This window comes from Salvelinus sp. IW2-2015, linkage group LG15, assembly GCF_002910315.2.
Source record: "Salvelinus sp. IW2-2015 linkage group LG15, ASM291031v2, whole genome shotgun sequence".
Lineage (NCBI taxonomy): Eukaryota > Metazoa > Chordata > Actinopteri > Salmoniformes > Salmonidae > Salvelinus > Salvelinus sp. IW2-2015.
The window spans coordinates 24,450,555-24,465,302 of record NC_036855.1 but is presented as its reverse complement, the minus strand read 5'-3'; the positions used below and the strand labels follow the sequence as shown (position 1 = coordinate 24,465,302).

The 14,748-nt window shown below is 44.8% G+C and overlaps 1 protein-coding gene across 1 annotated transcript in view; it reads right to left on the bottom strand.

The window, feature by feature from the left end:
- Positions 1-4,626: 4,626 nt before the first annotated feature.
- Positions 4,627-14,748, bottom strand: part of LOC111974582 (transcription factor COE2) — a 44,125-nt gene continuing 34,003 nt past the window's right edge. The window contains 9 exon segments of the mRNA XM_070447042.1: positions 4,627-6,301; positions 6,513-6,680; positions 6,839-7,024; positions 7,219-7,393; positions 9,414-9,479; positions 11,973-12,061; positions 12,195-12,321; positions 12,569-12,699; positions 12,890-13,031. Of these exon segments, the coding sequence (XP_070303143.1) occupies positions 6,270-6,301; positions 6,513-6,680; positions 6,839-7,024; positions 7,219-7,393; positions 9,414-9,479; positions 11,973-12,061; positions 12,195-12,321; positions 12,569-12,699; positions 12,890-13,031 (1,116 nt within the window). The 3' untranslated portion in view covers positions 4,627-6,269.

Sequence of the window (14,748 nt, the reverse complement as noted above, 5' to 3'; positions counted from 1 at the left end):
ATTATTTAAAAGGTTTTATCACATTTTTACAGAGAACTGAGGTAAAAACAGCACACAGCTTGATAGGCAGAAAGGAGTCTTTTTAAATTATAGACTATGAATCATCTCATTAGTTAAAACCTTTCAGTGATACCCATCCCGGATCCGGGAGCATCCTCATCAAAAAAGCTGACTAGCATAGCCTAGCCTAACGCGACAGGGTTTAATGCTTGGCTGATGAACAGTGATAGGTAGATACTGAAGGTGTGTAACGGGACTAACAATTGAGCCGGGGAAAACTTCCGTAAACTCTCATAAATTGAAGATGTTGTCGACCTAGAAACTCATGTGGATCCAAACACACTGTTACTGGACCATAGAGAATGATAGAGGACTATTCTTTGTATCTGTCCATTATGGCATTTTTGAGCGCACGGGCAGTGCCATTGATGCCATTTCCATTTTTAAGTAGTACATTTTCTTCTTCTACTACTCCTATGATTTGGTAAGCAAACTGAAAGGGTGCATACTGCCACCTGGGGTGTGTTGTTTGAACAGGTATAAAGCCAACTGCCACTTGTATGTATGGAATGTTTGCTCATGAGCATAATTCATTAGCTGATCCCTCCCGATGACTAGGATGAAATTATGTGATCTTTCCTTAACCCATAGGAAGTCCCACCCAGTTGACTACTTCAAAATGGTGAAAGTCCTCAATGGCGGGGGGTTATGTCTATTAGCCTACTTAGAATATCAGTGCATTTGCATTTGGCACTTACCGGTACACAACATTTCTTTAGGCAAACAACCCAACACAATTTTGTCTAACTAGCCACGTGCATGGAGGAAAAGCATGCACACGAGAAAAGCTAATACCWTTAATGAAAGGTGGAGCGATGGTTGGTTAACTAACTTATCCCTGAATAATGTGTTTCTTACAGGGGCACTTGGGCCACGGGTGATGGATGGCCTAACAGAAGCCGGGTCAATTAGCCAGGGTGGGTTTCCCTCCGTGTCGGTTGCAGGCACCACGTTGAGAGATCCCACCACTGTCACCTGACGTGGGTGTAATTAATCACCGGTACAGGGCCTTCTCACCTCCTCAAACCTCGGCTCTGCAAAAACAGCCAATATGCGCAGTTAGGCCAGATTAGATCCTCACTGATTCTACTCCACTTTTGCCAATATTAGAATTGGACAGAGTTAAAATTTTATATTTTTCATAAATGCATAGTTTTTCCTGTAGGCACCACCTGATGTGGCTCAAAATGTAATAGAATCCTCAACACTATAATTTGTATTTATTTATTTTTTATTKAACCTTTATTTAACTAGGAAAGTCAGTTAAGAACATATTCTTATTTACAATGACGACCTACCCCGGCGAAACCCGGTCGATGCTGAGCAAATTGTGCGCACCCTATGGGATTCCCAATCACGTGCGAATGTGATACAGCCTGGTTTCGAACCAGGGACTGTAGTGACGCCTCTTGCAGTGAGATGCAGTGCCTTAGACCTCTGCCCCATTCTTAGAAAAAAAGGTGCTATCTAGAACTGAAGGGGTTCCTCGGCTGTAAAAACATGTAATTGCAGCCTGAGTAGAAAACGACAGTTGTGAATAATGGCAACACACTCTTAGAAAAAAGGGTTCCGAAAGGGTTCTTCGGCTGTCCCCATAGGAGAACCCTTTGAAGAGCCCTTTTAAGTTCCAGGTAGAACCTTTTTGGTTCCAAGTAGAACCCCTTTGGGAGAGTTCTACCTAGAACCAAAAAGGGTTCTACCTGGAGCAAAAAAGGGATCGCAAAGGGTTCTCCAATGGGGACAGCCGAAGAACCCTTTCGGAACCCTTTTTTCTAAGAGTGTGTTGCCATTATTCACAACTGTCGTTTTCTACTCAGGCTGCAATTACATGTTTGAATGTTTGCCCTAAAAATAAAATGTAGTGTCCACACTTTAAACCAACTGTGGCCACATATAATTGTATCTTCCCATGTGTTTTTAGGTCAGACATCGTTTCTGAGGTGGCCCGACATAGAACCTGCACATCTGGGTCCTCCACACAGTAGCCACACATCATGAACATCAGAATGAGGTACCATATGGCACTGTGTGTACATGAATTAAGAACATGCAGTTCTGAATATAATGATTGAGTACATCTGGCTTCATCGGAGCATCGTTCACCCCACACTAATACTCTGCAAGTGTCATTCAACACAACACACGCACATACACACAGATTGAGACAGAGGGGCAGAGTCGTCCCTCTGTGTTCACAGAGCGCACTTTTCCAAAGTGAACAAAAGCATAGGACAGACAGATGAGGTCTGTGTCTGTGGAGGAGGGTTGTTTGGGGGGTTGTCTTATGGGCCAGCTATCTGTCTATCCCATCTGTCACCCCACTCTACTGACACCCAAGGGAATGGGGATGGGGGGGTGGGGGGATCATTTTGGAAAAAGGAAAGGGGTTTCAGTAGTCTAATGCAGAGTTTCCCAAACTCGGTCCTGCCCCCTACCCCACCCACCCCCCCACCCCCACCCCCTCGGTGCATGTTTCGTTTTCTTGCCCTAGCACTACACAACTGATTCAAATAATCAAAGCTTGATGTTGAGTTGGTTATTTGAATCAGCTGTGTAGTGCTAGGGCAAAAAAATCAAACATGCACCGAGGGGGGGGGGGGGGGGGGGGGGGGGGGGGGGGCCCAGGACTGGGTTTGGGAAACCCTTGTCTAATGGGCAACAATATAGGATTTGGTGATTGATTGGCTAAAGGCTGCAGAGAGTAAATGCTGTCTCTTATACACATCTAGATGTGTATAAGAGACAGGAGTAACTCTAGGACAAAAACCAGAACGGGGCCCCAGGATCGAGTTTGGGAAACCCTTGTCTAATGGGCAACAATATAGGATTTGGTGATTGATTGGCTAAAGGCTGCAGAGAGTGAATGGGTGGGGTGGGGTGGGGTCGAGCCAATCTACACATCTATTTGACCAAACAATCCCCCTCTCAAGTCCCATTATAGACTGCCTTTAGCTGGTCATCATCTAAGATTCAAATGAGAAGGGGATGAACACACACACACACACACACACACTGCACAAACTGCACACACTCTGGGATAATGTCAGCTTAATGCCGGGCCATGCTGTGGCCCGAGGGCTAATTGGGTAAATAAACACATCCCTTGTAAGGGGGGATGGATGGACTTTTGTCTTATACTACCTACTTTTCTTTGTCTCATATTTTTTTCTATTCTACCTTGCTACACGACGAGCAAATTCATATTAAAATATCATCCATTTATTTACATTTACTTTTACATGTAAGGCTTTTGACATGAAAATGGTGACGCTCCTTATAATAAGAGATTGTGTAAATCTGTGAGAAGTGCTTGATGGCAGGTGGTGTAACATCCTTCCTTAATTGAATGTGTGATCAGAAGACAGTGAAATGGCACCTGTGATGCAGCAGCCAAAACAATAACAACTAAACAGTCCTGAGGAAGACGAGCATATGGCTCCTGCACCACTGGGCAGAAGGAGCACTCATTGGGATGAATGCTGAGGTTCTGACAACAAAGCTGACTTAAACTTGTCAAATTAGCAGCATGTTTACAGTGAGAGAGGGAGAGAGATGGAGAGAGAGAAATAGGGGCAGAGAGTGAGAGACGGGTAGCAGCTTTGACTTCTTTGACAAGTGCCACTTGATGGTGACAAAGAAATCAAACAAAAGCAAAGACTAAAAGGGGGCCAGAGGGTCCTCTCACAGAGCAGCTCTGCCTTTTGTGTTCAAAACCGCTATTACTCCATCCTTGAGCATATTTATCTAAATACCCTACTGTAGTGTACACTCAGACTGTAGAACACAACCACACACTTTGACACACACATGGATATGAATACACTCAGCGCTGCCCCACCCCTTCACTGCTTTGAGCGTTGTGTTAATGAAACAGTTGCTGTTTCCTGGCATAACATTAATTACCCCATCAAAAAAAGAGCTGGTAATTAACTGCCCTCCTTTACCAGTGCTAATTACATTAACAGAGAGAAGCCATTACAGAGGGAGAGAGGGAGCAGGAGAGAAAGAATGAAGGGATGAAAGGGGATTGAAACAAAGACTGAAAGAAAGAATGGCAGGGTAGCGAGAGAGAGAGAGGGGGAGATGGGAAAGAAAGAGGGCACACGCCAGAGAGAGAGAAGGAGGAGAGGCTCATGTGGTTCTCAGTGGGGCCCCCAGAGGCCTGGTCCTTAGAGGAATAAGCAAGGTTGCCGCTGGAGAGGAGAGTGATGGGGGGATGTTGTTTATCTTTAGAGGCAGTAGCTACACAGTCTGCAACGCACACTCCACAATTAAGATGCTGCSCCTCATCAGCTATGTATACAAAGCAGTGTCAAAATACACAAGCATACAGGTGAGTCAAAAAATTGTCCTGGTGTATTCCTGAATTATAGTCCCATAATGCTGTATGTAGCAAAACCTCACTTGCCTAAAGAGTTTTTAATTGGTCTTATTATGGATATCTGTACATTTTTCTTGATGTCTAATTGGCATAGATGCAAACACAAAGTCAGGTGTACACACACAAAAATAGACCTTGTTTTTTCAACTTTCCTCATGTTTCAGTTATGAATACCAACAGTGAGCTCCTATTGTGATTTTTCTTTTATTTGGGAGGACAAAATATAATTACACCTTATGATATACAAATCACAATTTCAGACAATCATGTTATTCTGTACCATTAAAAAAGAAAGTTGGCTTTTGAACAAAAAAAAATGTGTGACCTTACATTTTACTAACTGCTATCAAATAAATAAAACCAGTTAAACACTGGAAACAACTTTGAATAGATGTCAGCTAAAAAATTAAAATATTCTGTGTTTTCTAATCCTGAGCATGATGTTTGTATTGTGCTGCAACAGTGAGTAAGAACACTGTTGCATGGGTTTATGACAAATCCCCAATATATCCCTTTGATTTCAGTTTGTGCTTGCTACTTTACTGCATAGTGACCAGAGACTGTGGAATGAAACACATCAAATGAATCAACAATGAAAATCATAATGTTCGACATACAATTTCAAATTGGCCACATGAATGAAATAATACAAGGGAATCAGTGTTGAAATAACATGCATAAAAATGAAATGAATAATAATATATGCTAACTAGTTTTCCTTTATAGAGAACAGCAAGGTCATTTGCTTTCTTTGACATTGGACATAACGGTTCCATTTTGTTATGTGACAAACCAGGAAAAGAGTATTGGCCAAGGACTTTATTTCAAATAAACATTGGAGTACTACTTCATTCTCTCTTACGTATTAATCAACAGTCATGTCTAATAAAACCCTCAAAGATTTCAATAAAAACAAGAATAATGACAAGATAGAGATAATCATATATATAACAATTGCAAAAAAGGAATTAAAACACGTTTATATTATTCCCTAAACTAAATGTAATAATAAGTTAAATTGCTTGTTTTTTTCTTCTTAAATAAATCAATATATGAATTACTTTTTTACTTTTTATTACCAACACTGGAGGACAAAGAATTTGCCCTTGTAAAATCGTGGAGATGAGAACAAAAAATAAAGGGTCTATCATTCTGGAATGTAAATCACCTTCAAAAAGTCTACTACAAAAACCTTGGAGTCTTCACATGCCTTTGACAGTGTCCTTAGAGACAAACATCACCCTGGTTCATTGAGTTTCGGCACATAGTATCAGAGTTGTCCATTCAGTTCAGTGCTCTAACAACAAACCATCAACAGACATATTCTTCTACCACACCTCCGSTAGCCAAGAGGTTGATCAGTTTGGGGTAGGTGTTAATGGAAGAACCAAACGCTGCATACGGCTGCAGCGTTGGGTGGTATGAGTGCTTTTGAAGCTCGTGAAGGCATCTTGACGCTGACTTCTGCTTTCCTTTCAAAATACAGACACCCATAGTGCACCCTATAGGGCTCCACTGTGTTGTGCTGTGGCCCAAGAAAGTCTCATGTCTTTGCAGCTACTACAGACGAAGAGGTCTTCTGTCTGCATCTGGAGTGACTGGCTGGTCTTTGGACTCTTTCTATCCCATCCCTTTCATCCAGATGAATGATACATGGACTCAACTAGTGGCAGGGCATCAGTGAGGATAGTTGTGGGTGGTTGAGAAATCAGTGTGTGTTCCATCATCATCCCTGCCCTGTCAGTGCCTGCAGGGGGGTGGCAGTGTTGGAGCAGTGGTCTGGTCTGGTCTGGTTTGTAGGTGGTGGATGGGAGGTGGTGGAGTGCTGCTACATCGGGGGAACTACCAGGCCGGTCATCGCTATAGAGAAAGAGAATAGTAATAATCTAATATGTTTTAGATACAATCTTATTTTGGAAAATGGCAATCATTATTATAACTGAAATAACAGACAGACATATTGTATTGTCATGCATGCCTAGCCTATGTGTATGGATTTGCTTTTATACAGAAAAATGTTGGGGGTTTTTACACAGAAAGGGGTGTTTCTAAGATTGTAGTTTGGTTCTACCTCTGAAGCTGTTGCCTCCTGAGGCGGGGCAGGCAGGAGAGGAGGATCCCTGGGGCCGGAGAACGGGAGCAAAGGCACTCTTCTGTTTGGCTGAGGACGGGAAGGAGGAGAACGGCAGGAGGGAGGAGGAGGAGCTGGAACCTGGGATGGTGGGACTAGATGGCATTACTGTGGAGGAGAGAGAGAGAATAGTTGTTGATACTTTATAACAGAAGGATTCTATGCACCGGTCAACCTTTGTCAATGGTGGGCAATTATGTTTTATTGTAGCAGGGACAGGAAGAAAACACAGGACAAAGTGATTGAGTAAGAGGAGACACACTCACTGCCATAGGGAGAACCAGTGGGGGAGGCACTGCTAAAACCAGGGGATCCTGGCACCCCCAGACTAGTCATGGGCACTGCCCCATACCCGCCACTCATGCCTCCACCTCCCCCATAGCCCGACTGCTGAGGGGTGGAGGCAGAGGGGTATCCCCGTGGGGACAAACTGCTGGAGTTACGAATATAACCTGGAGAGAGAGAGAGAAACAAAGAGAGAGACCGATAGAGTGTTAGAACAAAAAAAGACAGAGGTAAGGAAAACACAGGACGAAAAGTGATTTTCCCACTGGGGATATCACAGCACCACCTAGAAGAAAATCGCAAAGGGACAGACTCTTGTGAATATCACTATAAATCACATGGTAAGTCTAGTACTGCTCACCCTGGCTAGTTTGTCCTGGCTCTCCGATGCTGACCCCCAGCTGGGAGGGGTATGAGCCCAGGCCCATCACACTGCCATGGGCTGGGGAACTAGGCAGGGCCTGCAGCTGGCTGTGGGGACGGGGAACACTGTACAGGGCCTCAGCAATGTCCGCTGCACGCTTCAGCAACATGTCCTAAAGAGACAGACAATACAAACTGTTAGCCAGACATCAGAGATTTATAGTAGTTATTGATAAGAGTAACAGTAAAAGAGACAAGAACAGCAGAGTTGTTTACTCCAGTCACATGACTTGGAGTCAAGTCTGACTTCAGTCACAAATTTGATGACTTGAGACTTGACTTTGACTTGGAGCCTCGTGACTCGGGATTACCCTCTTACTTGAGACTGATGACTAGAAATGATCTGGCTAGGTTATGTCATGTTTTGTCATTCATTTTGTGGCACAGAGAAGCCATAGACAGTAGCCGCAGCATCGCCCTTGCAACAACAAAAAACGTGCAACAGATTGGCTAGTGAAACGCACACTTGGCCCTCTGATTGGACCAGAAAACTGTCAATCAACAACGGTCGGGTGAGCTAGCCAACAGATTGCTGATTTACTGTACAGCTATAGGATCGGGTGCAGCGCAAACGTCAAATTGTAGGGAGAGAGGACAGCCATAATAAATAAACATGCAGCTCCAAAAATAGTTTGGTGATCAAGAATATTAACTGTTTTCTTTGCAAGCTCAGCAGCAATGGGGCATCAAGCAACAATTAGGCCTACTAGCATAGGCTTACTGGTCTTTCGGTATTTTAAAATTGCTTGACATTTATAATTGACTTATGCTTGCATTTGGAATTTGTTGTTAAAATGAATTATTACTGTGGCGAGGATGCACCACAGGGGCTCTCCAAACACCCACCAGTGGAGAGCACTTTGTTCAATTCTTTAAATATCTGCTGTTGTTTTCACACATTTAAATGCATATGTGGTAAGTCTATATTCCATCTAATCCTCCAATAATTACTAGCGTTTCATCATTCCATCACCATACCATTTATTGCAACACTTAGACATTTCTATTTCATGTTTCATATGATCCATTTTCATTTAGCCTGGGCGCTGTGTTCATTGTGCACATGAACATTCGCAAGACTCATGAGGTAGAAGTTCTGTTCATTTAATTCAATGTATGGTTTCGGGTTATGTCCGAGTTCTGTGTGTCCGTGTCCTATGTCTCAGTCATTCTGGTTGTGCGTAATAGGAGAATGCGCACCTCAGGGCGCATAGAAATAGGGAAATGGAAAGGGGGGATACCTAGTCAGTCGTCCAACTGAATGTATTCAACTAAAATGTGTCTGCCGCATTTAACCCAACCCCTCTGAATCAGAAAGGTGCCTTAATTCGACATCCAYGTCTTTGGCGCCCGGTTAACAGTGGGTTAACTGCCTTGCTCAGGGGCAAAACTATAGATTTTCACCTTGTCAGCTCGGGGATTCGGTCCAGCTATATGGGGATTCAGTATAGCTATGTGGCCTGCGTGCCACGCTTTGGAGTCAGTATGTTGAATAAGAAGAAATTATTGTTCTATGTATGAATGGTGATGAAATATCGTTAATAATCATTAAGTCTGATGAAGACAAACGTACCAATGGATGTGGAAATTGCCATTTTAATATAGAACCAGTTTATTGGTTGTAATTGCCAATTGGGTAATTGTATGGTCCTGGGAGGGGCTCCTGTTAGACAGATTCCATTTGGTTTCTCAAGGGGAGGATATGCAGTCTTGCCCTCTACCTGTGTCTGTTCAGATAGGACAGGTTAAGCCTGATACAGAGGCTATGTATTTTGGGCCTTCTATATTTATTTGGTCAATCTATTTTGTATGATATGGCCCTTTAACATTGGATYACCAAGACCTGTAAATAAATCAACAAACTGAGCACATCAACCTGCCTTGCCTGCTGCTGATGTCATGACCTCATGACTGCTACAAGGTCACTATTTTACAATGACATCATCAAAATGTGTTGCAGACAAAATAATGAAAAGGGCTGTCTGGTAGCTTCAATGAATAGACAAAGATTTTAACAAGTTATTGCATGTATAGATTAATGTTTTTCTTGACTTGAGACTTGACTTGAAAACTTGTGACTCGATTTGACTTGCTTGTGACTCGGTACCACCTCTGCTGAACAGCGMTGGTTACCTGATTACTGTGTGGGTTTCCATACAAGGCCTCTACCAGATCAGCTGCTCTCTTCAGTAGCATCTCCTACACACAGACACAGAGACATGAATTAGCCTCTGGTGTTACATCGTGTGTACTGTATGTAAAGTGGGGTGTGATGACAGAAGTCACCATGTGTGCTGTGGTCTGGTGTGGTGTAATGTAGTGTGGTGTTGTCTGGTGTAGTGTGGTGTGGTGTAGTGTGGTGTAGTGTGGTCTGGTGTGGTGTAATGTAGTGGTGGTGTAATGTAGTGTGGTGTTTGTGTGGTGTAGTGTGGTGGTTGGTGTAGTGTGGTGTAGTGTAGTCTGGTGTGGTGTAATGTAGTGTGGTGTAAATGTAGTGTGGTGTTTGTGTAGTGTGGTGTAGTGTGGTCTGGTGTGGTGTGGTGTAATGTAGTGTGGTGTAATGTAGTGTGGTGTGGTGTGGTCTGGTGAAGTGTAATATAGTGTGGTGTGGTGTGGTGTAGCGTAGTGTAGTGTGGGTGTGGTGTGGTGTTGGTCTGGTGTGGTGTAATGTGTGTGGTGTGGTGTGGTCTGGTGTGGTGTGGTGTGGGGTGTGGTGTGGTCCTGGTGTGGTGTAATGTAGTGTGGTGTGGTGTAGTGTGGTGTGGTGTGGTCTGGTGTGGTGTGGGTGTGCTGTAGTGTGGTCTGGTGTAGTGTAGTGTAGGTGTAGTGTGGTGTAGTTGGTCTGGTGTAGTGTGGTGTGGTTAGTGTGGTCTGGTGTAGTGTAGTGTAGTGTGGTGTGGTGTGGTGTAGTGTAATTTAGTGTGGTGTGGTGTGGTTAGTGTGGTCTGGTGTAGTGTAGTGTAATGTAGTGTGGTGTGGTTTTAGAGTGGTGTGGTGTAGTGTGGTCTGGTGTAATGTAGTGTGGTGTGGTGTGGTGTAATGTAGTGTGGTGTAATGCGGTGTGGTCTGGTGTAGTGAATGTAGTGTGGTGTAATGTGGGTCTGGTGTCAGTGTAATGTAGTGTGGTGGTAGTGGTGGTCTGGTGTAGTGTAATGTAGTGGTGGTGTAGTGTGGTCTGGTGTAGAGTGGTGGTGGTGCAGTGTGGTCTGGTCTGGTGTAATGTAGTGTGGTGTAATGTAATGGTGGTTGTAGTGTGGATGTGGTGTAATGTTGGTCTGGTGTAGTGTAATGTAGTGTGGTGTAATGTGGTGTGGTCTGGTGGTAGTGTAATGTATTGTGTGTGTAGATGTGGTCTGGTGTATTTGTGTGGTCTGGTGTTGTGTGGTGGTGGTGATGTGGTGTGGTCTGGTGTAGTGTAATGTAATGTGGTCTGGTGTAAGTGTAATGTAGTAATGGGTGGTATGTGGTGTGGTCTGAGTGTAACTGTGAGTGTGGTGTAGTGTGTGTCTGGTCTGGTGTAGTGTGGTCTGGTCTGGTGTAAGTGTAATGTAATGTGGTCTGGTGTAGTGTAAATGTAGTGTGGTGTGGTGTATTGTGGTGTGGTCTGGTGTAGTATGGTCTGGTGTGGTGTAATGTAATGTGGTCCTGGTGTAGTGTAATGTAGTGTAGTGTGTGTCTGGTTGTAGTGTGGTATGGTGGTAGTGGTGGTCTGGTGTGGTGTGGTGTAATGTAATGTGTCTGGTGTAAGTGTAATGTAGTGTGGTGTAGTGTGTCTGGTGTGGTGTGGTGTGATGTAAGTGTGGTGTGGTCTGGTGTAGTGTAATGTAAATGTGGTCTGGTGTAGTGTAATGTAAGTTGTGTGTAGTGTGGTGTGGATTATTGGGTAGGGGGTAGGGTGAGTGGTGTATGGTGGGGTGTAGTCTGCGCTCTGGTGTAATGTGACATGTCTGGTTGGTGTAGTGTAGTGTTATTGTAAGTGTGGTGGTAATGTGTGTGGTCCTGGTGTAGTGTAAATAGTGTGGTCTGGTGTAGTGTGGTCTGGTGTGGTTGTGGTGTGAATGTAGTGTGGTGTGGTCTGGTGTAGTGTAATGTAATTGTTGGTTCTGGTGTAGTGTAATGTAGTATGGTGTAATGTGGTGTTGGTCTGGTGTAGTGTAATGTAGTGTGGTGTAGTGTGGTCTGGTGTAGTGTGTGTGTCTGGTGTGGTGTGGTGTAGTGTGGTGGTGAGTGTGGTGTGGTGTGGTCTGGTCTGGTGTGTGTGTGGTGTAGTTGTGGTGTGGTCTGGTGTAGTGTAATGTAGTGTGGTGGTGGGTGTGTGTGGTGTAGTGTAGTGTAATGTAGTTGTGGTGTGGTGTGGTGTAGTGTGGTGTAGTGTGGTCTGGTGTAGTGTGGTATGGTGTAGTGTAATGTAGTGTGGGTGTGGTGTGGTGTAATGTGATATAGTGTGGTGTGGTGTAGTGTGGTCTGGTGTAAGTGTGGTGTAGTGTGGTTTGGTGTAGTGTGGTCTTGTGTAGTGTAATGTAAGTGTGGTGTGGTGTGGGTGTAATGTGGTCTGGTGCAATGTGGTATGGTGTAGTGGTAATGTAATGTAGCGTGGTGTGGTGTGGTGTAGTGTGGTCTGGTGTAGTGTGGTATGGTGTAGTGTAATGTAGTGTGGTGTAGTGTAGTGTAGTGTAGCGCGTTGTCACTCACCTTGGCCAGTTTGTCAGGGTCACCAGGGTGTCTGGGGATGACCTTTTGAAGTCTCTGGAAACCGTAGTCTATGGTGGGCTCATTCAGCGCTAAACACAAACACAGATACATCAGCACTAGGTCCTGACTCATCACATGTAATGTTTCTGTTTGATATGTTGTTGGTCAATGGCTGCTGGCTGGGGTAGGTTTGGCTGTGAGGTAAATAAGAGGTGTGTTTACCTGTGTAGATGAAGCGCCCAGGTGTCCCCTTGCAGAACTGTTTAGATTTGTAGGACAGCGTGACCTCCACGACCCCTGGGATGTGGCGAGGGGGCGTCTGGACACGGATGGCGTGGGGCGTGATCAACTAAGAGAAAGAGAGAGAAACAGAGACAAGACAGAAAATGAGCAACAAATGTGACTATTTGATCGTCTACAGTATCTGATAGAATAATACGGTTTGCTCTCATAATGCCAACATGTAACAGGCAGCCAACAAATGACTGTGCTAATGAGACAATCCATATGCGTTCGCTACCTTATGTTTTCAATCAGTAACAGTCTCGTTAATGAGTTGTTTTAAAGAGACAGTTACAGTAAAGCCACATAGCTACCTCGCTCCACACCAGCATGCTGCCGAACACCACCTGCAGCCCGTCAAAGAAGTTCTCCCCGATCACAATGACCATGGCCCCGCCCGTGGTCCAGCCCTCACTGGGGCTGATGGCTTTGATACAGGGGGTGGCTGCAGAAGAAGAGCAATAAGGTCATTTTAATTGAACTCATTCCACATCCTGGCAATGTATTTAGTGTCTGTTTTAGGGGGTCAGCCCTAGACATTGAGGTTAGCCATTGTGAAGCACAGTGAAGTGGATAACATGAGTAAGCTACAGTATGCATCAGTACATCAAGGTAGGTAGTGGTGTGTGTCTTACCGTATTCCATGCCGTTCTCCACTGACTCTCCCGGCTCCAGCCTGCGGGCTCTCCGGCCGTGTTTGGAGTTGTTGTGGACAAACATGTTGTCAGACACAGCTAAGACATGTCCGTCTACACTCACAGTGCTGGACAGGACCACCTGAAAGACAGGGGAGGACAGGAAAGAGGAAAAGATCAACTCACGGTGTATCTGGGTAACTAAAGACATGTTACGTCACTTTATGTGAGATTTGGTTTCCTGCTAAAATAAATCCCTTGGCTACAATCAATTTCAGCATCCAGTTGATATAAATATTTTTCAACGGGTAATGTGACGACCCTACTAGATCATATTTTTACATCACCGACCCTCTCAGTGTGGCCTCTCTCCCTCCTATCCCCTCCTGAGGCTGTGGTTGGAGTTTCAGGCCTCATCCCTCACTGACACCAGACATATGGACTGAATCTCCTCTTTTTACTGGGAGTTAGAGTATGATATATAGTGGCCATAATTTGATTTCTGGCCAACAGCATGTGTCCCTTCCTCTCCACAAAGTACACATGTTCACCATGGAGGACATGCAATCAAAATATGTGGATGTTCTTGTGTGCTTAAGAGTGTCCATATGTCTATATGTGTACATGCAGGACGGGGTGGCGGTAGTTGCGTGGTGACTATGAAATGCTGATGGACATTCATTTCTAGATATTTTGAAATAGGCTTTGTCATATGAAAGTGGTGTGTTAAGGACTTTCGGTATTGCAGAGCTGCATATGTAGAGACCGGAGCACAGACGCATAGAAAGAAAGAGAGAGAGAGGGAGAGAAAGCAGATGTTCTTGTAGATGGTTGACTAGGAGAGGAAAGTCATCTGAAGGAAAATAACAGTAAATTATCGATCAAGCAGCAGCAACGGGCTCCTGTCCCACTCTGATCGTCTTTTAACCTGGAGGTGAGGGCCTTGGAGCGGCCGCCCGCTCATAACGTCTCAGCATGTGTCACCACGCTGGAGTTAAAACAAACATGGTGGAAAACAGGGAGAGAGAAAGAGAGAGAGAGGAGCGGAGTGAGGGGAGAGAGAGAGTGAGGATGAAAGAGAGACGGAGGAGGAAAGTCCGGAGAGAGGAGCAGAGGTGAGCTGAGCAATAAGATGGAGAGGGGAAGACACTGATGAAAGCAGGAGAGAAAGTGAAGAGAGAAGGAAAGAGGGAGAGAGAGAGACGAGACATTGCCAGACAGGGGCTCCGGTGCTGAAACGGACAGCAGAGAAGTTGAAGCAGGGAGTGCCCCTGTGACCACTTCCTGGGTCACGGAGGCATGACCTCCCCCATTCGGTGAGCCCAATCACTCATTCCTTGAACCAACTTCCTGAAACACCTCCCAGCCTATTTCTGCCTGCCTCCCCCCTGTCATGTTCCCAACAACCCACTACCCCCCTTCCCCTTTCTCTTTCCATCTATCCCTCTTTTTGTTTTCTCTATTGTATTCTTTTGGTAACTTTCCCCTCCCATTGCCAGTCTGCTTTGAGCGTTTTCTTGTGTTTAGGGAGAAATTGGTTTCACCGTATCCTGGCAAGATCCTGGGATAACGAAAGGACCCTCTTTGTGAAAACAGATTTTAGAAAGTGAAAAAGAATGCCAAATGTTTAAAATCTATATTTAGATAAAAAACCCCTCACCTCCCTACACAACAATCCCCTCCTCCCTCCTGCCCTCCTCTCTCCCCTCCCCTCCCTCCCTCCCTCCCTCCCTCACCTCCCCTCCCTCCCTCCCTCCCGTTCCTCCCTCAACCTCCCAATCCCTCCACTACTCTTACAATACATTTACACACACAGTCAGGAAACCTACATGGAATAACACACAAACACTCTCATCTCC